The sequence below is a fragment of the Mastigoproctus giganteus genome, chromosome 7, assembly GCF_048544385.1.
Source record: "Mastigoproctus giganteus isolate SK-2022 chromosome 7, ASM4854438v1, whole genome shotgun sequence".
NCBI lineage: Eukaryota > Metazoa > Arthropoda > Arachnida > Uropygi > Thelyphonidae > Mastigoproctus > Mastigoproctus giganteus.
This window is the reverse complement of record NC_143581.1, coordinates 169,975,868-170,001,842: the sequence shown is the minus strand read 5'-3', so window position 1 is coordinate 170,001,842 and position 25,975 is coordinate 169,975,868. Positions and strand designations below refer to the sequence as shown.

The window sequence follows — 25,975 nt, the reverse complement described above, 5'->3', positions numbered from 1 at the left end:
TATTTTACCTCATGTGGAAGGATTCTGGTATGTCATATATGTTCCTAATTTGCGATCCATCTGCTGGCATTGTTCCCTCGCTCCTTATATAATACTTTATAGTAGTCTTCTGCTATTTGAATTATGCCTTCTCTGCTATTTATAAGTACACCACTATTCTTCAGATTTAGTATCATTTGTCTTTCTGTATTACTGCTTGACTGCTGATTTAGTCCCTTGTTTTCGCTTAATGCTTGTTCTACGTTTCTTGTGTTAAATCTTATGTCTTCTCTGAGTCCCTTTCTAATGGCTTTGCATAACTCAGTATACTCAATTTTGTCCTTGTCGGTGTTTATCTTGCTCTCATTTGTCATCTCTGGTTCATCATGACAAGTGTTTCTTGACTAATCTTTTCTTCTTTGGATTTATTTTTACCTATAGGTTTCTTGGGCTTTATCACTTTCAGAAAGTTGTATTCCTCATCGATATCTTGGTCCTGAAAGGTCTACAGAAGCTCTTTACTTCAGTTTTTTCCTTTCTTTTCTTACATCTATATCATGTGCATCTTAAATTAAAAATACCTTTTGGGGTATTAAACATGGAAATAGCACTTAAAATGGCAGATTGTCTCTTGTTTTCAAAAAAAGTAGTTTTTTATATTTATACGAGGTATTTCTTATTTAAAGGTATTAAATAAAAAATACCTTTATAAATATTAAAAAACTACTTTTTTCGAAAACAAGAGCCACTCTGCCATTTTAAGCACTGTTTCCATGTTTAGCATCTCAAAATTTCTAAAGCAAACTTACTTTCATGCCCATAACAAGATATGAACCAAAATTTGTTGTTCAGTGTTATAAATTCCCAATTTTTTGAACTCTGTGGGCCACCCAACAATTCTTTTAGACCCTTGGGACAACCTACATTACTTACCTGCTTACTTTTTCTACATTTAACAAAAGTAGTTAGAAGAGGTTGTTTAAATAGATAACCTGAGCAACCACTCGAAGATCATATCCTTAAGATGTTTCTTCTTTGCTAGTTTGTAATTGGGTGCAATTTTATATTGAAAACTATTCAAAATATATTTTTATTGGGCATTTTTAAATATGTTATTTAGTATATAATAATGATTATAATGTGCTATAAAATTCAGCAAATTTTAGGTGGAGTTTAGAAAATAATGTTTTTTAGAAACCTTTGGAAGTGGACCATAAGTTATACACTAGACCAGTGGTTTTCGACTTTTTTTAATAATGGCATCCCTAATCAATTTTCTACCTGTTATATCCGATTCATACTCTGTGTGTGTGTGTGTGTGTGTGTGTATATATATATATATATATATATATATATATATATATATAATATTAAAATATGTTATATGATAGTTATAATAATATAATTATAAACAAAATTACAATTCATAATACAAATTATATATACTTATAAAATAATTTTATTCTTCATATGGAGGTATTAGATAAACATCAGTTATAGATCACAACAAAATTATAAAGATACCATACAATGGATACTACACACCTTTTTATAATGAAATAAATATAGAAATTGAAAAAAAATAATAATAAATAATAATCAGTTTAAGTAACTTAAAACCAAATTACGTGGCACCCCTGGAATATTGTTGTGCCACCCTATGGTTCCATGGCACCCCAGTTGAAAACCACTGTACTAGACAGTTGGTTTTCAACCTTTCTCCCTTGGTGAACCTCTTGAGTAGCAATAGTTTTCCTGCTGAACCTCTTTTTATAGTTAGTTTTAAAATAAAATAACCTGAATGTATTAAAAATACAACTTCTGTAATACATGGTGTATAACATATTTACAGTAAAAACTAATTAAGTGTTATTAGTGCATATTAATACACCTAATGCTCAGTTCATGTATACAGTGTGTTCATATGCTAACTTAACATTAATTTCCCATATCAACTTATGTAACTCCTGAGATATGTTCCTGAAGATTTGCAAATAATTTGATTTGTTTTTTTAAATGAAATGTGAATAAATATGATTTCTGTATGTACCTGACAAACTGATCCTGTCTGAAAATTTCATTCAAAGAAAGGTGATGAGTTGCCATCTTCTTTTCATCATAAAGAATCTTATATTAAACATGACATCACAAAGGTTCAACATTATTGCCTCTTTCAACATTGAGATTAATCCTCTGACTATTGCCTCCTTCCCCTTCATCATGATTTCTCTTAAACACAAAGGGCAGGCTCTTTAAAGAGATACCATAGATTTTATCATCACTATTATCCTTTCTTCAGTTTGCATTTGTGCCTTCAATCAAATTGTTGGTGTGAGGTCTTTTCTCTGTGAGGCTCCAGTAGCTCTTTTGCATCTTCGGTATCTGCTTCCAGCATAAGGTGTTTGCCATTACTAAAATTTTTCCTGACATTTTCTTGCATTTTTTGGAGATCTTTAGTTATGGACAAACTGGGGCTTGCCTTTTCCAACAATACATCATAGTGGATTGCTTTATATCTTTCCTTGCACCAATGTTTGTTATTGCTATAAGGAACTTAAAACCTTTCCAAAACTGTGTGAGAATTGTTGCTTCCTTCCCACTACTGATGGCAGTAGTAGCCTGAGCTTTGGTTCTTTTCAAATAATACTCTTAAAGGTGAAAATAATCCCTTGATCCATAAGCTAGAGTAGAGAAATGATGTTTGGTGGGGGGATGGCAAATACTTTATCATTTACTGTCATACTTATATTGTTGGATATGCTAGCCCTAATTTATGGCCAATAGACATCATGCCTTCACCACTATCAGCTCTTATTGTTTTCATTTTTACTGAAAAAGTAATTCTTTTTTTTTTTTCACTCCACCAGTTTCAGGGCTACCTTAACTCATCTGAACCATAGGATGAAAAACAGTCTTACAAATTATTGTACCACTAAAATAATGAAACTGATCATCCATATCCACAACATCAACATGCTTGAGACTGCCAAATAAATAAATCTTCTGTTTACACTTCCGGGCAATCACAGGGATTAGAGGAATGTACCATTACAGTTGTTCTCAAGGATATCATTGTAGTGCACCAAAGATGTAAATCTGGGTACCTTTACTCATCTGAACCATAGGATGAAAAACAAATGGTATCATTACGGAATGTATGTATCATAGGTTATACAGTAACCACATGTTAGGTATATCGTAACATAATTGTTACAATATACCTAACATGTAACACATTCTTGAAACATAATAAAATAAAATTAAGAGAGATTCATTTATCTGATACTAGTAACACTGAGATTCTTTTGAAGAATGTGTTTTTAAGTTAAGCTCAATGGAAGGGAGAGAGTCTTCAATCTGGTTCTGCATCAAGCTTGTTTACTATGTTTAGACTTTAACAAGGTGTCAGCTGAAATTGCTGTCTAACATGTATGTAGTTGAAAAAGTTTTAAGAAAGTGAACTGCTTTTTCACATAAAAGTGAATGTTCTTTAAGCCAAACTAAATTAGACTTAGGCTTGAGCCTGGAAATATCTATCAAGTTTTTTTTTTTTTTTTATGAAACCCCCAAACACAGTAGGTATTAGAACCTACTATGTATAATGCATGGGTTGAAGGTTGATTTTTGTGAAATACCTTTTGAAGGAAGATTATTCCAAAGACCAAAAATAAAAGAATAGTGAATAGAAGTTAGCTGGTTTTGGAGAGAGAGCAGTGGGATTACAGATGCCAGTTCAAAAGAGCAGCACCCAACTAAATATACTCTGGACAAGCCTAGAGACAGTGAAAAAATAAGCAAGTGTGCTTTTTATTCATTGTCTTTTGAAGAACAGTGCCTGTGGAAGTATCAGTAAAAAAAAAGCATGCAGTAGAAGCTGAATATCTAGACAGTGAGGTGGAAAGAGAGTTTGTAAGAGACAGATCATTAATTAATCCAATTGTTTCTTTTGAAATAGAATCTAGGTAAGGGAGGCTTGGAAGCACTACCTCAGCTGTGAGAACAGTATTCCATAAATAGGAAATATTTGAAATTTGTACAGAGTCAGTAGCTGATTAGAAGAAAGGTAACACCAAAACAGTATTTGTGATGTGCTTATGCCAAGAGGGAGTAGAACTCAGTATAACCCTAATAGACATATGTAATCTTGTCTATAAATTTGAGTATCATCAAAGATAGGTAGGCGCCTCCATAGCCAGGTGGGAAGGAGCAGCAGTGCATAACACACGCTTCTTGATTAGACCGGGGTTCGAGCCCGTCACCACCAAATACGGAGAATGCGGAAAGGTCAGGGAATGACCATCGCATATCCCGGAGCAATATGGTCTTAGTTGCTAATGCTCCTAAAATCCAAATAACAAACAAACAATCAAAGATCGGTATGGAAGCAGTAGATTTCCATACTTATCTTTTCTGTGTTTTGTGAGAAATAAGACTGGATTGAGTTTTAGAATAGTTGAAGGTAATTAATTTTTCTTTGCCATGTTGGAGAATTACCTGGAGATCAGATTTTACAAAATTGGTGTGGATGAGTTGCTGTTTCTGTAGAGCAAGATTTCTCAAGCTGGAATATAGTGTATTGTCATCAGCAGAAGTATGGATAGTAATTCCAGTCTGTGGAAGAAGCTTATACTGTTTTAACCTTCCACAAGAATAAAGAGTGAGACAAAGAACTGAACCTTGGGGAAAACACCAGCATTAATTGAGAAGTTAGAAGACAGAGGGCCATCTATTATCAACCATAGTGAAAAACAGTCCATAGGATGGGAATTGTTTAGAAGACCTTTATGCCTTAGCAATGCCAAGAGCAGCTCACTGAGTTTCATCAAATTTTTTAAACAAATTTGTTGAAAGCTGAGTAATACAAGCCAGTATATCACTAGTGGATTAAGACTGATAGAATCCATATTGTCAATCACTGATCAGATGGAAGTTTTCAACATAGCTTAAGTATTGATAGTTGATGAACTTCTCCATTATTTTTGAAAGAGTAGTGACAGGTGCATGCTGAAGGAAAAAAATACTAGTGGAATAAGAAAGTATGAAAAAGGCAACATAAAGGCTTTGAAAATGAGTGGTAATTCAAAGTTTTTTTAGCATCAAGATTATTCAGAGATTATTAAATATCCTTCTCTCAGAAGACCACAAGAGGCACTGGTTGAAGTGTATCTGATAAGGTAGGAAGGAGGTGATTTACAAGATCATCAATGCAACAGTTAGAAGAAAAGTAGGATACTAATAAGTTTTTGCCTTAACTGAGGATGCAGTAGAACTATCAGGTTGTAACAGTAGATGGATAGCAGCAAATAGTTTTCTTCTGAGGCCAAATGGCTGAACTGCCATTTGGACAGGAAGCAAGTTTCCTGTTACTAATTATTGAGAATTTGAGTTTAGATTGATTAATAACTGATTTACAACTTGCAAGCTTTAATGCAGGCAGAAAATTGAAGCTAGAGATTCGAATTCAGGCCAATTGCAATTTGCTGTATTCTTATCCTGAAAAACTAGCACATTTATTGGAAAACCAAAGTTTAGATAAAGGCCAGGATTTTAGGATAAAATGTGGAATAAAGTGTGGAATAAAATGTGAAATAAAGGGTTTTGTCTCTACAAGAATAATTTCACTGACATGATTTTAGTAAATATTAGGATCAGAAGGTTTAAAACAGTAATTCACTCAGGGAAAATAGCAATGAAAGTCATGTACATCATTTAATTTTGCATTTTTGTAATCAAAGGACCTTAGGTTAAAAATGGCCCAGGAAGAGGCCATCACTGATTTTTGATCTGATGTCCCTGGAGGACTAGGTACATTAATTGTATACTTTAAAGAGTTGCTGGTGAGGTAAACATCAAAGTTGTTGGGTGTGTGTGTTTAGGATTGTCTAGTATTCTAGTAGATAATGAACAAGCTGGGTAGGATCATTAGTAATTACAAAAGCCTCAGCATCCCGACCTTTGGGTGAATGTAACTAGAAAATTGAAGCACCTGCTGGTTGTAATTACCAATGAAAATTACTTCATTATTGGAGAAAGTTGAGTTTCAAATAAAAAGTCAAAAATTTTGAGTGGTTTACTGAGTTGGGAGAATGATAGTGGCAACAGATAAATTTAGAAAAATAGGATACAGGTATTTTAAGCCAGAAAATCAGAGAGAAGATTCCACATTAGGAAGTACCTGAACAAGGAATATCAATGCAGACATCTGGGGAGGGGGGGGGGGTTGAAAAGTTTTTAGCCAAATACAGATTGCAAAAGTTTTCGTGAAAGACAATATTTCCAATCTGTTCTGGACTTTGTGTTCACAGAAAATTTCAGATTTGTAACTATATTCTCCTTTACAGAGGGCATTAATTTTAACCTTCATTTAAAGGGAATGCCACCAAAAGAAATTCATGAAGACATGTAGAAAACATCTTGTCCTTTATACACTTCGGTCAAACACTGGGTTTCAGAATTTAAGCATTGACGAGACAGTGTTGAAGATGCACACTGCAGTGGGAGGACTTGTTACTGTGTCAACACCTGCAAATGTTTATGCCATTCATGACCTGATCGTGCATGAATACATACTGAAGCACATTGAGACAACATTCAACATCTCCCATGAGTGAGCTCTCAATATTGTGGTGAATGTTTTAAGAATGAAGAAGGTTTCTTCGAGATGGGTCTCTAAAGTACTGAATGTAAATCAGAAATGGAAAAGAGTAAGCTGTTATCTTGAGATTGTGCAGCATTTTGAAGATAATGTAGTAGCTTAGTTTTGGGGTCGGTATGTCATTATGGACAAAACATGGGATGTATCACTTCAACACTAAAACATAAGAACAGTTGAAACAGTGGAAGAATCCCTCTTCTCTCCCCCTCCTAAAAATTCTGGGTGTAGGAGTCAGCTGGGAAAGTCATGTCATCGTCTTCTGGGTTGCAGAAGGGGTGATCATGGTTGATTTCTTGGAATGAGGTGCCACTGTCAATGTCAAGTATTATGCGAGCCTACTGAGACATTTCCATGAGGAATTGAAGCTCAAGAGGAATGAGAAATTGGCCAAAGGAATCATCGTGCATCAAAATCATGTACCAGCACACACAGCACTTGTGACTCAGGCAACACTGTGTGACTGCAGGTTCAATTCTATTACAGCATTCACCCTACTCAATGGAATTAGCTCCATCAGACTATTTTCTATTTACAACTCTCAAAAAGGACTTGAAAGGACTGAAATTCGACAGTGACAATGCTGTGATGGAGGCAGTCAGCAACTGGTTTGAGTCAAAACTTCTGAATTTTATTTGAGCGAGTTATGAAACTAGTGGATTGTACCAGAAAGTGTGTTGACTTAAGGGTCGACTATGTCAAAAAATAAATAGGTTTCACAACTTACCAGCATTCCTTCTATGAGAGGCTAGAAACTCTTCAAGCTCCCCTAGTATGCATGAATGCCACCTTTCAATTGAAAGGAATAATAGGGGGGATAATTAGGGCAATTGATGTGAGTGGTGGTTGAGGAAACTGATAAATCATTTGCAAAAATGATTTATCAGACTACATTTGCAAAATAAATGGTTTTGTGAGGTTTGTCTTTTTGTCAATAAATTTTTTTCTGTTAGTATGATTATTTATGATGCTTTGTGTTGATAAGGTAATAGTAAAGGGGGGGACACATATACAAATTAATGAAATTTTTGGATATGGTATATACACAGCCATATCCAAAAATCCATGAATAGATTTTTTTTGTAGGTGGTCAGTTATTAGAGTTAATACCTTTTTAGGTGCATTCACATAGGCTTTAAAGTGCCTATTCTTTGCTATGTCTATTTTTCTGCTTTTAACAGCTTAACTCCCACTGAACAAATTTTCATGAAATTTTATATTTAGCTCTTTTAGAAATATTTATCAAGCAATCAGATTTCATTAAAATCAGATAATCTGAGCCATCAACCGTATTACAAAGAGAACTTGTTTAAACAGGCTTAATGCCTGTCTAAGTTTGCAGATGACACAAAGGTTGGCAGGGTGGTTAATGACAGTAATCATAGTAAACTACTGCAAACAAGATATAGAAAAATTAGGCCAATGGGCTGAGAAATGGCAGCTGAAGTTTAACATTGACAAATGCAAGGTACTGCATATGGTTAATTATAAATCCCAGATTAATATACTAAACTCAGTGTAGTAGAAAATGAAAAAGACTTGGGGTGATTGTGCAGTCAGATATAAAGTTCTCTGAGCAGGTCAGACAGGCTGCTAGGTCAGCTCATAGGGTTTTGCCAGTGATATACAGGAACTTTTCAAGTAGGGATAAGGGGGATTATCCCTTTGTACAGAGCCATGGTTAGGCTGCATCTTGAGTACTATATACAGGTCTGGAGGCCTCATTTTTGGTAGGATGTAGATCTGCTGGCAGGGAAGGGCAACAAGATTGGTGAAGGGAACAAAAGGGCTGCTCTTACCAAGGAAGGCTTCAGTTATGCAAATTGTATCTGGAGACTATGTACCTGTAAGAAGATGTGACAGGTGTTTAAGGCCTTGAATGGATTGAGTAAGCTGTGTTGATGGCATTCATCTTCTTGCTGAGACTACACACGTGAGGAGCATAAGTTCAAATTGAGGAAGGATGGTTGCAAAATGGATGTGAAGAAGTTTGCCTTTAGCCAGCAGATGGTTGATTGTTAAAATAGACTTCCATCTGTTGTGGAAGTGGGTAGTTTGAATAAATTCAAGGAAGAACTAGGCAAACCCTTGGAGGGGAGGGCAGTGATGAGGTGGGTAGTTTTTTTTTTTCATGTGAAAAAATCTTTGGTGGCACCTACTACATTTTCGGACTCAAGCAAAACCAATTGGTGACAAAAATGTCAGACGGAAATGATGTCACTTCCTAAATGATGCTAATGCAGTCACTAATGTTGATTTGGTAGACTAAGTAGCAGGCATAGGAAATTTCTTAATTTGCATCATTTCCGTTTCACATTTTCGTGACAAATTTGGTAATGTAGCAGGCTACTTATTCTACTTACATGAGCATCTACTTACTCTATGTTAGTGACTTCATTAGTGTTATTTAGGTAGTGATGTAATTTGTGTCATTTCTGTCGAAGCTGTTTTCACATAAAACATCTTTTGTGCATAGAGGGTACATACGAGGGTTTTTTTTTTTTTTTTTGGCTGATGCTTTATAAGCTTGCTTTCTTGTATCATTTGCAACTACCATATACTAAAAGCTGAAATTGATGAATATCTGTGGAATTCAGATACCGAATTTGATAAAACTAAATAAAGCAATATACATAAATAGATGTGGAAGATATTATTGCATAAGAAAAAAGTAATGATGGTTTTATTTATAAATTTTTTATGAATTTTTTTTTGTAATTCTCAATTGATTTTTGATAATTTTATTCTAGTGTTGGGCCATAAAGTCAAAATAAGAATATATTAATATTTTAAGGCATTCATGTACAGAGTTTTCATTTCTACATAATTTCAAAATTTCATGAAAAACTTGCTCCACAGAGCTTCTTGTTGTCAAAAATTCACTGCAGGTAATCCACTCATGTTCATTAAACTTGCTTCTGAAAGGGTTAAAATATGTCACTTTCATTCAGTGCCTTATCATGAACAGAACTAGACAAGAACCTCAATTCTACAGGAAGTCAGATTTGGAGGAGAGATGACAGTGTATAAGTGCACTAAATATAGTAAATCAAGAAGTGTTTATATTTTAATAATTTTCAGTTTTTTATTTTAATGTGAATAAAATAATTTTTTTTAGAAATTTGCTATAAGATTTTTAGCTTCATTTGTATCTTTTTATCAACAGATTTTAAATATAATAGCGATGAAAAAAAAATCAGTGGAGGTGAATTTTCATAAAGCTTTTTTTTGCCAGAACACTAAACAGACTGGGTAAGAAACTAAATTATATTTTTAGAAGAAAATTTAAATTAATAAAATTTAAGGTGACTTTAGAATTTGATTTCTTAAGATTCAGTAAACATGAGAAGTGCTTGTAATATTTGTATTGTTTTTAAAATGTGAAGAAAAAACAGTTTCACTAGAACAAACAGATGTCTCAAAGAAGGAAGTAATGTTCATTTTAAGGATATTTAGTTTACACATACTGTGTTCAGGTCACTGTTCAATTTCAGATATAAGAAACAGCTGTGTTGCTAAATCAAGTTTTACTACCAATTCTCATATTTTTCATAAACTATTCTAATGTATGTGTGAAGGATATTTAATGATATTTCCTAAAGAAGTAGTTAAAAAGGAGAGACCCAAAAAAAAAAAAAACCAATAAGATTTATTACAGTGACCAGAGCAATTTGAATTTATGCTCCCCCCCATGTGTGTGTGCGTGCGTGCATAGTCCAAGCAAAAGGAAGAACGCCATCAGCATTAAGCTTGTTTGATCCATTCAAAGACTTAAACACCTCAATCAGATCACTTTGCAGTTAGTCTCCAAAAACTGCAATTTGCAGAACTGAATCATTTCTTGGTAAGTGTGCCACTTTGCTCCCCTGACCAATTTCATTGCTCTTCTCTTCACCTGTTCCAGAAGCTCTACATCCTACTTAAAGTGAGGCCTCCAAACCTGTATATAGTACTCAAAATGTGGCCTAAATATTGCAGGGCATTGCATTATACAGTGGGATAATTATTTCCTTGTCCATTCTAGCAAAGATTTCCTACATATTAACCCCATGAGCTGTCCTGTGTACAGCCTGTCTACATTGCTCAGAGAACTACATATCTGACTGCACGATTACAACCAGGTTTTTCTCATTTTCCACTACCCTGAATATAGTACCTTGCTGTTCTTATGTTAATCTGCGATTAATGCTATGCATATGAAGTACCTTATTTGTCAATGTTAAACTCAACTGCCATCACTCACCTGATCTGCCAAATTTTTTTAGACCTTGCTGTAGCAGCTTATTCTGATTACTGTCATTAACCATCCTGCGAACCTTTGTATCATCTGTAAACTTACACATTAAGCTTGATACCTTCATAAATATCATTAATAAATATAGAAAACAACAATGGGCCCAATACTGAACCCTTTGGGATTCCACGAATAACATTAGTCCATGAAGAGAAGTGCTATTAATAACCACTCTGTCTTCTCCCATTCAACCATCCCTTTATCCAGAGCAGTAACTTGCCCTTAATGCCAGATTGCTCCAATTTGTACAGCAGTCTTTTATGTAAAACAGTGTCAAAAGTTTTCATGAAATCCAAGTATATGATATCAAGTTATTTTTTTGTATCTAGTTCCTTTGTTACTGCATCATAGTATCCAGTCAGATTGGTCAAACAAGACTACTCATTAACAAATCCATGCTGTGGCTGTAGTATAATTCCAATCCTGTCTAGATGGTCCTGCATTACTTTTTTAATCAGTGACGCCATTATTTTGCTGGAACAGAAGTTAAGCTAACAGGTTTGTAATTACTCATATTACCTTTTGGTTCCACTTTGCGAATTAGGGTTACATTTGTACATCTCTAGTATATGGTGACCTCATCTAAATCCAAAGATGCCGTTATAATTATGGCTAAGGGTTTGCTTGCCTCCTTTTTGCCACCCTTAATATGACTGGTCAGATCCCATCCATCTCAGGTGCCTTTTTTATATTTAGCTTCAATTTCTCTTCCACTTTCCTCTCAGTTATCCCAAAATCATTTAGCTCCCTTTTAGATTTTGATGAATATATAGAATTCTCATTCTAAAAGAATTTATCATGTGTGAATGTAGATGCAGAATACCTATTCAATTTGTTAGCAACTTGAGCGAGATCAACCACACCCATCGACATCAATTGGACCATTGTGAATAAATAAAGTTCTGTTAATATAAATAGTTCTTTGCTGTTTTTCTTGGCATTCTTTGTTAGAGACTTCTTGTAATCTACCTTAGTTTTCCTGAAAAACTTGATTACGGATTAGTTTATATCTACAGTAGGCTTCTATATCACTTGATAATTTATATGCATCCCATGCAGTTTTATTCTCTGCCACAAGTCTCATCAGTTCATCTGACATTCATTTAGGTCTAATCCTGGAACAGTATTTCTTAGTTAGCATGAAATGCCTAGTAGCATCTGTGATTACTTCCTTGAATGTTTCTCATTTAGAATTTGCTATCAATAACATCATAAGTCCCAGTATATAGAATTAAAAAAAAATTGTCTGAGGCCACTCTGTAGTCACCCCTGCAAAAGCCTTTCCCTTTATCATTGACAGTAATGTCTTTAAGTAAATTCCACATCAGCACACTGTGATCTTCCACCCAGTGTGTCTTTTACCTGCAGGTTCTTAATGCATGAAGAATCACTACTGATAATTAGATCAAGAGTATTGCTTCCTCTTGTTGCCTCTCTAATATGCTGCTGTAGAAAACAGTGATCCAGTAAATCCACAAAAGTCTTGCTGGTGTATGTGCGACCAACCCACAAGTTCTAGTCAACATCTGGAAAGTTAAAATCTCTCATTATAAACATTCTGATTTACTGGTGAATTCTTTCTCTGTATGGATGTGTGTTATGCATATCACAGTCATTGGGTCTATAATACATGGCTACTTTTATTTTTTGTTTTTCCAGTGCTCATGTAATTTCGTTCATTCAATTTATTTATTGAGTAAAGTGGCCACTAGCCAAAACAATCTGGCACATCCACTATTCATATAAACATGGTACAATATACAGATATTAACAATATTCTTATATACATGAAACATTGTACATATCAATAAATTCCATTAGTACATGACGAACCAACTATATTGTGCAGTGGTCATCCCAAACTCAGCTACAGCACAATGAGCTGGACAAGTAGGCTATAACAGAAACCAATGAAGAGACACTGTCCACAGATGAGTATCACATCCTAGAGACTGATCATCGCCGGTAATCTCCAAAAGATAAATAGTTCAAGGTACAACAATCCACCAGCAGTCAGAGAGAGAGCTCAACAGAAGTTACTCAAATTAACCAGAAAAACCATGCTGGAAGATGTTATTGCAGAATCAAACTCAAGAAAAACAACAACTAAGGCTTCTTGCCAACTACATTGGCAGGAGCAGGACCCACCCATGAAGGAAACACAGTACCAACATTCTGTCCACTTCTGTAAATAAATTTCTCTGTTCCTATATAAAAAAAAATAGCATACTATTCCATGTAAATAAAAGGTTACAGTCCACCAATTCATCCCTTATTCAATCTTAACTCTTCCAATTGCAAAAGAATTTTCTTTCTCACAAAAACTGAATTTGCAAAATTTTGAAAGGCAGTAAAATTTTCCCTTGTGTTATTATGCAGTGACTCAATGCCATCCACCAGAGGAGTTACACTGTCAACATTATTCAGTAAATACAAACATAAATCAGCATATTCCAAACAATTAAAAAAAACATGTTCCCATGTTTCTAGCTGGTACAGTTGCATCTTTCCACAATTCCAAGACTATTAAGTTTAGCTAAAAATGATTCACAATCCATTAATTAAGAATGTACAACGTAGATTAGGTACTAACCAGATCGGTTTAATATAATTTACACCATTAACAAAAGGGAAAGATTTGAATGTTATTCTACCTTTTTCCGAACAATTCCATCTGCTTTGCCATTTTTGTAAAAGGAGCTCCCATATCCTCTTATTTTTGTTTCTTAAGTAATTTAAAGTGTTAATTTTGATGCTCATCAACTCAGATTTTATACCTCTTCTCAAATAAAAGGACTGGCCTCTAAATACTAACTGTAAATCAAGTGGCATCTTGCCAGCTAACACTTGCAAAGCTTCTATGGAAATTGTTCTGCAGGCCATAACCATTTTGAGTAACATAACTCGTATAGAATAAAGCTTTCTGGTGTTGCTTACCTTGATTGCATGGATAACCCAGATTGATGTACCATATCATAACAATTGGCAGAAAAATACAATCATAAATCAAATGGAGTGCTTTCCCCTTCATCCTCCATTCCACCAATGTTATTCTTGAGATCATTGCAATAAATTTCTTCACCTTCTCTGATATATAGTTAATATGCGAGATAAAGTTCAAACCACTAGCAATACATATTCCCAAGTATTTAATCATTAACACCTTCTGTAAGGAAATACCATTCAACCTTACGAGAGGAGGTCTATTAAGAGCCAATTTACCCCTCACCATCATGATTTTAGTTTTGTATGTAGAGATTGTCAACCTATGAATTATGACAACCTATGAGATTGTCAACAAAGAATTATGCAAATGGTGTAGAAAGAAATAATTCTTTCAATATGCAATTAGATCTCATTTCAAGCTCATTTCTGGAATTTCCATGCACAAGTATTACCATATCATCTGCATAAGCTATTGTGTGTGGGTGGTCAAATTCTCTCTTGAGCCAATGTTCCAAAATCAAGTTCCACATTAAAGGGCCAAAGACAGATCCCTGATAGCCTTGAGTCACACAAAGCGTAATTGATCCAAAATTCGACTTAACTGTTACTGTGTGATCCCTAAAGTAATCTTTAATTACAGAGAAAATATTAAAAAGTGCAACACATCTTCAGTACTTATACCAGTAGGGAAACCATATATTGTTTGTTAGAAAGGCCAATGTTACTTCGTTGGTAGATAGTAATCCACATGGCTAAAAGTTTCTCATAAACTTTACCAAGACCAGGAAGCGATGCAATAGGTCTATATTAAGTAGGTGAACTTGTTGGCTTGGTTGGAGATGTTAGGATAATGAGCAGTGCATCTTTTCAGGGAGATAGAAATACATCTCTTAGACAATTATTAAAAACTTATAAATGTTTGTTCGAATAAAGATTAGACAACTTTTTGATTACCTCTCCCCCAGTAGGTCCATACCTGGACATTTGTTATTTTTAATGGACTTAACAGTGAGAAGTTCATCATGGCTAAAGGGTAATCCTTCAACATCATTACCATAAGACTCATTCAATGCATGCATATGATGATGTTCTAGATTAACACATGGGTTATCAGTCATGTTATCATTACCTGTAAGGTGATCTAAGATTGCCTCATGGAATCTTCCCAATTGCACGTCTCAGTGGGGCTCTTACCAATAGAATATATAACACCAGCAGCTGCTCTGAGTTTGCCAGTGCAGTTTTTATAAACCAATCCCTATGGTCATTATTTCCTGCTGTTTTCACCGTTTTCCAGCAGTCATATTTCTGTTTAGCAATAGCATGGATATACTTGTTACGAAGACTTTGATAGTCTTTCTTTAATCAAATAAAATCCAAGGCACTTTCCCTATGTTTGCCCTTCTGAAATTGCTTCCTAGGCTTATTAACCCATTTTTTCAATAGAATAAGCTGAGGTGTTCACCACTTAACCAGTCTATATTTTATCTGTTTCCATTTTATAGCAGATACACACGCATCATAGATAACTTTTACAAAAACTCCACAGAGTTCTCACCTGTCATGTTAGATAATCCAGAGACCGCAATTATAGCTTGCTGAAGACTTTTCTCAAAGTTATTACAGTTTGCATACTTAACGGCAAAGCGTCGTAATTGAATCAAGCCAACACTTTTCACTATGTGTATTGATTTCATAAAATCTTGCACGATGATCACTCGATACCCAGCCAAATTTGACTATCTATCCACAGACAAATCTAGTGCCAATTGAGTTAGAGTTACATCAATGTTTGATTCACCATTTACTGTCCAAAAGGTTGATTGTGAACCATAAGCTTTCATGCCATAATCGTACCATCGAAAGCTTTCCCTCTATCATCAGTAGTGCCACTGAACCAAAATGAACTCTTGGCATTAAAATTAATTGCAAACAATACAGGCAATCTCCTAGCCTATCAAGAACACTATCAATATAAATTAAATATGGCCAAATGTCAGAGTTGTATTTAAAAAACATTGAAACAAATATAAATGCACCAACAATAGACTGAATGTTAACACAAACTGCCTGACTGCTATGTAAGGATTCAATTTTAGTTAATACTAAATCAGAATTAAAAACAATTATTGCAGCTCTCACTTCTGGACAAGGATTATATATGACTACAGGAAAGGGGATAACTAGCAACTTTATCATTCACATAATAAGGTTCTCGGATGCAAGCAACATCGATATCTTCTCATTGACATACAATTTTTATTTCATCCTGAACAGATCGAGAACATTGCATATTCAGCTGCATTATTTTCATACCTTTAAATAAACTTATATTGTGCTACTGATTTGAGTTACAGTAATTCAGACTATTGGCCATAGTTACAAAAAGAATCAACCATGTGTAGTTTAATTAGTTGAAGCACTTTGATATTCTGGACACTTTTTATCATGAACAGAATGGTCTCCCAAAGGATTTCTATCAATACAGTTTGAACACACAGCCTCTTTGTTAATGTCATTGCAATTTTTAATATGTATGGCCTTTTCCAGCACAATGCTGTGAGGGGTTTCCGAAAAGTAAGGTAACACATTTTTTCTCTTGATGTTTAATAATACAAAGTTGAAATTACACACCAAGAAATAAGTGAACATGCACTACTTCTCCACAAAATCTCCAGTTTTATTGATGCACTTGTCCCAACAATGGATCAGTTTATCAATACCAGTACTGAAGAAGTTCGTGCCCACACACACACACAGTAACCAACATTGCATCACCTGATGAACTTCCTCATCCCTGGTAAAATGCTTTCCTGAAAGGTCTTTTTTCAAAGGGTGGAACAAATGGAAGTCTGAGGCGCTGAGTCTGGGCTGTAGGGAGATGTGACAGAGTTTCCCAACGATTACGGCACAACCACTCGTGAGTGGTGTGGGCAGTGTGCGGAGTTGCATTATAGTGCAACAAACTCACAATGCTTGTCAGGAGAGCTATGTTTGCATCGAATGTTGGTTTTCAGTTTTTCCAACATTGCACAGTAAAGCTGTGCATTGATTGTTCCTCCCTTCGGCAAGAAATCCACCAACAGAGAATACCTTGGTGATCCCAGAACACTGTGGCCATGACTTTTCGGACACTGGGAACAGTTTTGAATTTTTTGCACACATGAGATTGTGGATGTTTTCAGGTCATGGAGTTTGCTCTCCGGGGTAAAGTGATGAACCCACGTTTCATCTGCTGGGACTATGTGAGTAAAAAAATCCTCTTCTTCATTGCTGTATCGCAGCAGGTTCTCCAGGTTCAGCAGGTGTTTTTCTTTGTCCTCCTCTGACAATTGTCGGGGCACCCAGTGGCAGCACATCTTTTGAAAGCCAAGGACATTGTGAACACTTTTGTGGACAGTTTACTTACTCAAGTTCACTATTTGTACAATTTCACTTGCCTGTTTTCAAGAACGATGGGTCTATCTGTCCACCGCATTTCATCTCATTCCCTTTCACCGTTATTAAGAAAAAATATGTGTTGCGTTACTTTTTGGAAACCCCTCATACATATAGGATCTTGTTGTCTACCTGTTTTGGCAGTATGCCCAACACCATGGCAATTGTATCATACAGTCACAAGATAGAAATTGTTTAACCTGTATGACATCGGTCCAACAAACACTATTGTTGCATTAGAAACATTCTAATCTATGTGAAACCTTCAAAACCCAATTATTACCGGAATCACTCCTGTTCCTACTTATGAAGCGAACAGTGACCTCAGCAACCATCTCATCTTTCGTCAATCCCAAATGAAAATGATTTTTCTCATAAATGTCATGTAGATCATCCTTCTGAATTTCCTTACTAACATCATACACAATTAACTTCATTCGGGCCTTTTGGGAAATCCAAAAGCTAATGCAAGACATGTCAATAGTTCAATGTCAGTTGTTCACTTTTTAATTTCTTCTATGTCCTTCTTAGCATGTGCCTCTAAAACAATGCTATGATCAAATACTTTTCTTACCTTCTGTATCCTGACCCCTCTCAACGAGTTTCTCATTTCCTTACCTACAGCAATTCGGACATCTTCACTACTTTTAAGTACAGAGTCGTCATTAGCTTGAATTAATGAAACTTGCTGAGATCATGTGATCTAGCTGCTTCATCGTCTGAGGAACTCACTTTTAATCCAACATCCTTTGCAGCAGAAGTTACATCACTCTTAAATACATCACTATTAACTTCAGATTTTGTTAATTATCCATATCTTGCTTATAATTCCGAGCAGATTCATGCATATATTGTATCTGTTCCTTAAATTTTCTCATTCAGTATTCCAAGTTGCAAAACTATGGCCTGAAGAAGATCCCTTTTGGACAGCATTCCTCCAATTGAACTTCTGTTGATACCACTCTCTTTGGCGAAAAGTAAATCTTCCAAATTTTTGTGTAATTTAAATGTTATTTCTGTAAAGCTATGAGTATTACCTCCTCAAAAATCACATCTGTAGGAGGCAGTTTCTCTCCCCAAAAGAAGCCATGTTTTTGGATATCAGGATTAAAATTCATTTTCATTTCTAATTTCTTTTGAACATGACGACAGATACTTCAGTGTCATTCCTTATCTCAATTTTAGCTGAAGAAATTTTATTTTCCTCAGCCAAATCCATATCACTTTGAACATTTCACTTAGCTTTACATAATTCTTTATCACAATCATTCTTAGGAGTAGTAATCTTGACTTTTCTCCTATTACTTCATCCTAAAGTGAGAGATCTACTGCACGATGAACACAGTGATCCAACTGAACTTTCTTTCCCACCATAGCATTTCCACCTTTGATATGTTTTGATGGAATATTCAGGAGATCTACATGGTGTCAAAAGTGCAATGTCCTTATCATCCCTATTATTCTCACTATCCAATTCTGCCAACATGATAGCATTACCAGAGAGAACTTCCTCCCATTCCAACATTTTCTCACCTATGCTTCCAGAGATAGAAGCCTCGGAAGATTCTTTGTTTACACTCGTTGATAATTTACCTTATGACATACTTGGAACCTGAAATTCCAGCTTACATAAGAATTCCAATTCGTTCTTAATTTATGTTCGAAATTTGCAGACTTGGTGGTCTTTCTACCAACGTTGAACCTGCAACCTCTTCCAATTCAACACCACAAATTTTTCACATGTGAGACTCCATTTGATAAACATTTTTTTTTTTTTTTTAATTATGATATTATATTACCATAGGAATTTCCAAAGGAGAGCACAAAAGTAATACAGATGCTGCTGCATAAAAAGGTAGAGGACCCTAATAACTATATAGGGTCCACTACCAGTCTTCCTTCATTAACAATGACTGTATAGGCCTTTACTAAATAAATTGCAAAATCTTTAAAATTCTATATCTTTTCCGATAAGAAGATATTTTGTCCCAAAATTAGATACAACTAATCAGCCAGACATGCCCTTCCACCTATTTAAAGTCCCATTCATTCATACCCTGCAGAATTCAAAATGTAACTCTTCAAATTTTGAAGTACCAGTGCTATGCTAAAGCATAGGCAGCTAGAACTGACAGTTAGAAGAGAGAATGCTCTAACTGCCAAAACAGACTTATCGTAAATGTAGCTTGAATATTACCTTTCCTTGATTAGAAATAGTCAACCTGATAGACCTTATCAGACTATACCCGTGTATCAAAAGAGAATTAAAGTAAACACTTTAAAACCATATTTATAAGCACTTTTAGCAAGACCACATATAATAGCAACCATCACAGCTAACCGCCATTGTTGAACACCAAACTGACTCAACATTGTGCTGGCCACCCAGTTGACTGGATGCATTGCCTTAGATTTAATATGCTTCATAACTAAGAGCATAGCCCCCTGTCCTTATGTCCTTTGTGTACACATTGTACTCCCATATTCAAATTCTGCATTCCTTATGTTTGTGTGATGCTGTGTTTCTGATATCCTCACAATGTCTGCATTTCATGACTTAATCAGTACCTCAAATTCATCAAATGTATTTACTATGCTCCTAGCATTAGTGTACATGCAATATACATAAACCTGTTCTTACTCTTAGTTACCCTAACACAGCCCATGTGCTTAAACTTATTTCATGATGGTCCACAGCAGGGCCTGAAATCCCCTAAACCTTGCTCTCCAGGCTGCTGGATTCTTGCACTGCTTCTGGAGAAGCAATGCAACAATCACTTTCACTTCTGCCTGTGGTTCTAGTTAATCTATTAGTCTGCATATCTCCCCAGGCTATTGTTTCTCTGACCCACCTAACACTGCCTGAATAGTGTCAGCGAATATTCTTAAACTCCATCTTTTGGATGTATTCCATCCCTGTAAAAACAGTCTGTCATTTTAACAAGCATGGGCCATGCTGAGAAAAATTCTACTCCACTAGGCTTGCAGTTTCTCCAGTTCCAATTCAATTGATAAGGCACTCAACATGCACTCCCTCCTGTCATGTCAGGGTAGGACTGCAGACATTTTCAAATTTATTCTCAACTTGTGCTGCTTTCCCAACATTGCCCTGTACTTGTTAAGTAAGTCCTCAGATCTCCTACTCTTAATGTCATTAGTGTCCAATGTTTACACATTGGACACTAATGACAATATCACTTTTTCATGCCCTTAAAAGATGATATTTGCTCTACAACATCATTTACTTTTGCAGACATGCTCTGGTCCTATTCCACCTATCCTTTTTTGCACAACATATTTCCTGTTTCCCCTGACAATTGAGTCACTGACAATAACTACCTCATGTGAGACCAGCACAGTCTGCTATGGGTATTGCTTCTGTGTTGCTGGATACACAAGTGTGAGCTGTGGTATTGAGTTGGGCAGCTGAGAGCTTGATGGCACCCCATTTTAATTCCTTCGAGGGCATCTACCCTACTTTTCAAACTCATAAACATCTATCAGAATGCTGAGTTGATGTCTAATTCCTTCACTCTTTGCATCAACCACACACAAAGACATCTTTGTGTGTGGTTGATGTCCTGTTCCAGAAAGATTGGTGAGCATTGCAAGAGTTGTACATTTTATTAGGCCATGGTTTATATGAGAATTCCCTCCCCCCCTTTGGTTCTCCCCTGAGCCACAGCAATCCCACTACTTTGTTGCTTTACTGCTGTAGTCTGGGGTATGATTTCTATTTAAATATAATTTAATTGATCAACAATGAAAATTAATAAATTTAATTGATTAATTAACAATACTGGATTAAGCTAATAGATTCCTAAATATAGTGATATGTTTGATATGCTATTATGATATGTTAGGAATATAGTGATAGCATATCACTATATTCCTAAATATAGTGATATGCTATCAAGTTTTATGCTGTATCTTATGCTATCAAGTTTTATGCTGTATCTTACGCTATCAAGTTTTATGCTGTATCCAAGAAATATGCATAACAAGTGTTTAGAACCTCCAAACTACTTATTTATCACAATTCAACCCTACTATTCCACTGCACTACTAGTTACATGTTATCATAGCGCATACTATGATAACATACTATAAATCAGTAGCTTATCTTGTGGGCAACATTTTGCAATTTAAATAGATTAGAAAGTTGAATTTCCACTTTCGAGGATGGAGGAATGGTTTCTTTGAGAACTTTGGTGATTTTAATCTGGTGTATTTATTTTATCACTTTTATAAATATATATCTATCAGTTATGTTGTATTTTGCTTCTTTTTTTCCTTTTTTTTTTTTTTTTTATCTTACCGCTGTTACTAAATTCTGTTATTCATGTGACCTTCATTTATTTTACAATAATTTAACCAATGTCCATGTTAAACTGTTTCAGTTCTGTAATAACACACCCATGATATTTATTATTCCTAAAACATATTTGTACAGTAGTGGCATTCATTGGAAACATACTGCACTCATTTAATCTATTTCACTTTTGTGATACTGAAATTAGAGAAAGCCAAATAAAGCTTTTCATAGATTAAATATATATTTTAACAAATATGAATATTCTTTCTGACAAAAGCAGTTTTTTTCTTTGTTAGGTTAATGGATATAGCCATGTACGAGGAGATATCTGAAGAAACACTAGACTCACTCTCAGATTATTTTGAAGAACTTCTGGAAAACACTGCAAGTGGAAATGATTGTGATGTTTCTCTAAGTGTAAGTTTTTAAGCCTGTCATAAATGAAGTGCACATAATATATTATCCTAAGAGATTTTTTTTGAAATTCACCTTATTTAGCCTACCCTGTTCCTATTAGGCTAAATAAGGTGAATTTCAAAAAAAATGTTTTAATGGCAATATTATACATATATTTGGGTCTGGAAAAAAAAAATTAATTAATAAATTATGAGAAGTTGTAGAACAATGTAAATACCTATATTTTGTATTTACATTATTCTATGTGATTATACGCATATTGAAAAATATGTGTATAATCATGTCATTTGGACATTTTTTTGAAATTCATCTTATTTAGTGAAATAGATAGATTTTTGGCATACCCTGTGTGTGCATACAGCCAGTCCTCGTATAGCACGATAGTTGTATTCCTAGAAACCCTCGTGCAATATAAATAGCACGCCCTTTGGGAAAAATAGGGTTAGTTGCCGACCACCCAAGATTGAACACACATTTGTAACAAAAACATTATCAAACACAATAAATAATCGTAATAAAATACTTGCGTATTTTATTACGACTATTACTTAATAAAATAATGCTTTTGCTTCTGTTGTAAGCAGACTTGTTCTTTGTTTGATTTTCTATCCAAACAGATGACAGCCGTTCCATCTCTTCCAATTCTTTGTGTCTCTATCTAATGGATTTTATTACACTTTGTGTTGTTCCTGCTATGAAAGTTGTTTTTATTTTCGCTACATTATTTCTAATTCTTGGCGTTGCCTCATTTAGGCCTTTAGCACATACAATATCACATGTTCTTTCATTTTGCTCAAAGCATTTCAGAATTTCATATTTTTTCTTTATGGACAGAGGCAGACTGGCCATAAGCCTTACCGGGGAAACCCCGGTGGACCGGAGGCCGGTGTGATTTTGGCCATAAACGCTAGTATAAGGCTGCTTCAAATTTTCTCCAGTAAGAATTTTTGACCCAGTCCACCTCTGTCTATCGATATTGCTTTCCTTTTTCTTTCTGAATCTGTAGTGTCTTCACCAGGATGCTTCCTTTTCGCACCTTTTAAGTATTTTACTCGTTTAGAGAAAAAAGCACAATTACAAAATGAGGAGGCACGTTTGATACACATAAACAAAGCTGGGTGTAGCAACTGAATAAACAACACCGTAAAGGCAGATACACACTACTAGCTCACATTTTACTAAAGCACATTTCTGGAGGTCACTACCATAAAACATTAAAAATAATTTCCAGTTGCATTTCTGCTGGTGGAATCTGTTATAAACGGGTAGTAAACTCGATCTAATTGCATTTGCGATGATACATAGCTGGAATTGTGTGGGTATTTACGTTATTATGGAGAAATGTGTTTCCCTTTCACTGATATAAAAAACAAAAATACATTTTCAGAATCTTCTCTTCATTCCTATCGTGTTGCTTTCAGTTGGGGTGATTCCACATTGGACTGCCATTTCTGGTAAATACAAAGGCGAATCGTGCATAAGCCAATTCGGTTTGTGTTATATACAACATCGTTCCCCTATTTATAAATTGTGTATGACCGAATTTGTGTAGTGTAAACGTGTTATATGAGAACTGACTGTATATATTTATTTGCACAGGGAGGCCATTTTAACCAAGTGCATTTCCTTGAAAATTATATTAAGTGAAACATTTTTCCTCAAGTACAATGATTTAAACTGAGATTGTGTTCTCTGATAATTGATCAGAAACATATTTTATGGACAGTAAGGCTTGAAAGCTCTTCCAAATAATGAACATTTACAAAAATTAAACAGTTATGTGAAATTGAAAATGGGGATGGGTAACCTCTTTTATATAGTCATGCCATCTAAATTCTAAATACTGATGTAAACATCATTAAAAAGCAGATAACATTTGAACATGGTAAGATAATATTAGAATTAGCATTAGTAGAGGCATATGATGCAAGAAAGCAAGCTTATGCAGCATCAGCCAAAAAAAAAACACTCCCATTTTACCCCTCCATTTGTTCCAAATGCCTGTCCAGCTCAGCCATAAATTTATTTAGGCTATCAACTTCCATAACAAAAGATGGAAGTCTGTTCCACCCATCAATTACTCGCTGGGTAAAGGCAAATTTCAGTACATACATTCTACAACTGTCTTTCCTCAATATGAATCTATGCTCCCTCAGGTTGTTAATCTGAGCAAGAGGAAGAATCCCATCAACATTCATCTTGCTCAACCCATTCAAGGCTTTATACACCTCAGTCAGATCACCTCGCAGGTGCCTACTCTCTCCAGGCACTGCAATTTGCAGAATTTAAGCCATTCTTGGTAAGAGCACCCCTTCGTTCCCCTCACCAATCTTGTTGCCCTTCTTTGTACTCGTTCTAGCAACTCTACATTCTTCCTAAAATGAGGCCTCCAGACCTGTACACAGTACTCTAGGTGTGGCCTGACCATTGCCTTGTATAACGGGATAATTACCTCCTTGTCCCTGCTAGCAAAATTCGTATATATCATTGACAAAGACTCCATGACCTGCCCTGGCAGCCTATCTGCACTGTACAGCAAACTTCATATTTGACTGAACGATTACCTGCAGTTCTTTTTCACTTTCCATTTCCCTGAGTGTAGTACCACAGTTCATACATTTCTCTTTGGTTATTGCTACCCATATGCAGTACTCTGCATTTGTGAATGTTAAACTTCAGCCCATTTGCCCAACTTATCTAGATCCAGTTGGAGTAGCATACTGTCTTTACTGTCGTTGACAAACCTTTGCATCATTTGCAAACTTGGACATTAAACCTGATACATCTTCATCAATATCATTGATAAATATACAAAACAACAATGGGCCCAACACAGAACCCTGGGGAACTCCATTAATAAAATTTTTCCATGAAGAGCAGTGTTCATTGATTACCACTGTCTGCCATCTCCCACTCAACCATTCCATTATCCATTGCAGTAACTTGCCCTTAATGCCATACTGCTCCAATTTGTACAGCAGTCTTCCATGTGCGACAGTATCAAAAGCTTTCCTGAAATCCAAGTATATGATATCAAAATTATTTTTGGCATTCAGTTCCTTTGTGACCACATCATAGTATCCAATCAAATTGGTCAGACAAGACCTTCCTTTAACAAACTATCTCTCCAGGGAAAAATTTATCGACAAGGCTCTCATCATATACTCCCTCCTATTGTGTCTGGGCGGAATTGCAGACACTTCCACATTCAAACCTAACTTGCGACTTTTTTTTAACATTGACCTGTACTTGTTGAGTAAATCTGCAGATCTCTTAATGTCATTAGTTCCAACATGTACAACAATATCACCTTTTGTACCCTGAAAAGATGATATATGCTTTACAACGTCATCAACTTTTGCCTCTGGTCCTGTTCCACCTATCCTTCAGGCATAGTATATTCTCCATCTCTCTGACAATAGTGACCAACAATAACTAGTTCCTTTGGGACAAGCACATTCTGCCTTGGAGATTGCCTCTGTGTTGCCTAATGCACAGGAGAGAGCTCTGCCATTGAGCTGGGCAGCTGGGAGCTTGATGGGCACCTCATATTAATTTCTTCGAAGGAATTTACCCTACACCTCAAGCTCTCACAGATGCCCATCAGAACGCTGAGTTACCGCCTAATTTCTTGACACTAGGCATCTAGCACACACAAAGACATCCTCCTTGGCTAGATCATGTCTTGTTTTAGAAAGTTCAGCACACATTTCATATTTTGCATATTTTTTGAGACTGTCATGCATTGGAGAATTGTCCCCCCAAGTCACAGCACTCTCGCTGGTCTGTGATCTTTGATTCACAGCCTAGTCTAGGTCATGATTTTTTTTTTTTTTTTTTTAAATGAAAACCCCAAACACGAGAGGTATTAGAACCTATAGTACTTAGTACCATGCTTGGGTTGGAGATTGAGAAGATGAAAGAAGATATTTGT

The 25,975-nt window shown here is 35.4% G+C and overlaps 1 protein-coding gene across 1 annotated transcript in view; it reads left to right on the top strand.

Moving 5' to 3' along the window:
• fh (frataxin) overlaps positions 1 to 25,975 on the top strand; it is a 77,171-nt gene that overhangs the window by 14,467 nt on the left and 36,729 nt on the right. The window contains exons 3-4 of the mRNA XM_090378476.1: positions 9,798 to 9,883; positions 21,921 to 22,041. Of these exons, the coding sequence (XP_090234602.1) occupies positions 9,798 to 9,883; positions 21,921 to 22,041 (207 nt within the window). The remainder of the gene's footprint in view (positions 1 to 9,797; positions 9,884 to 21,920; positions 22,042 to 25,975) is intronic.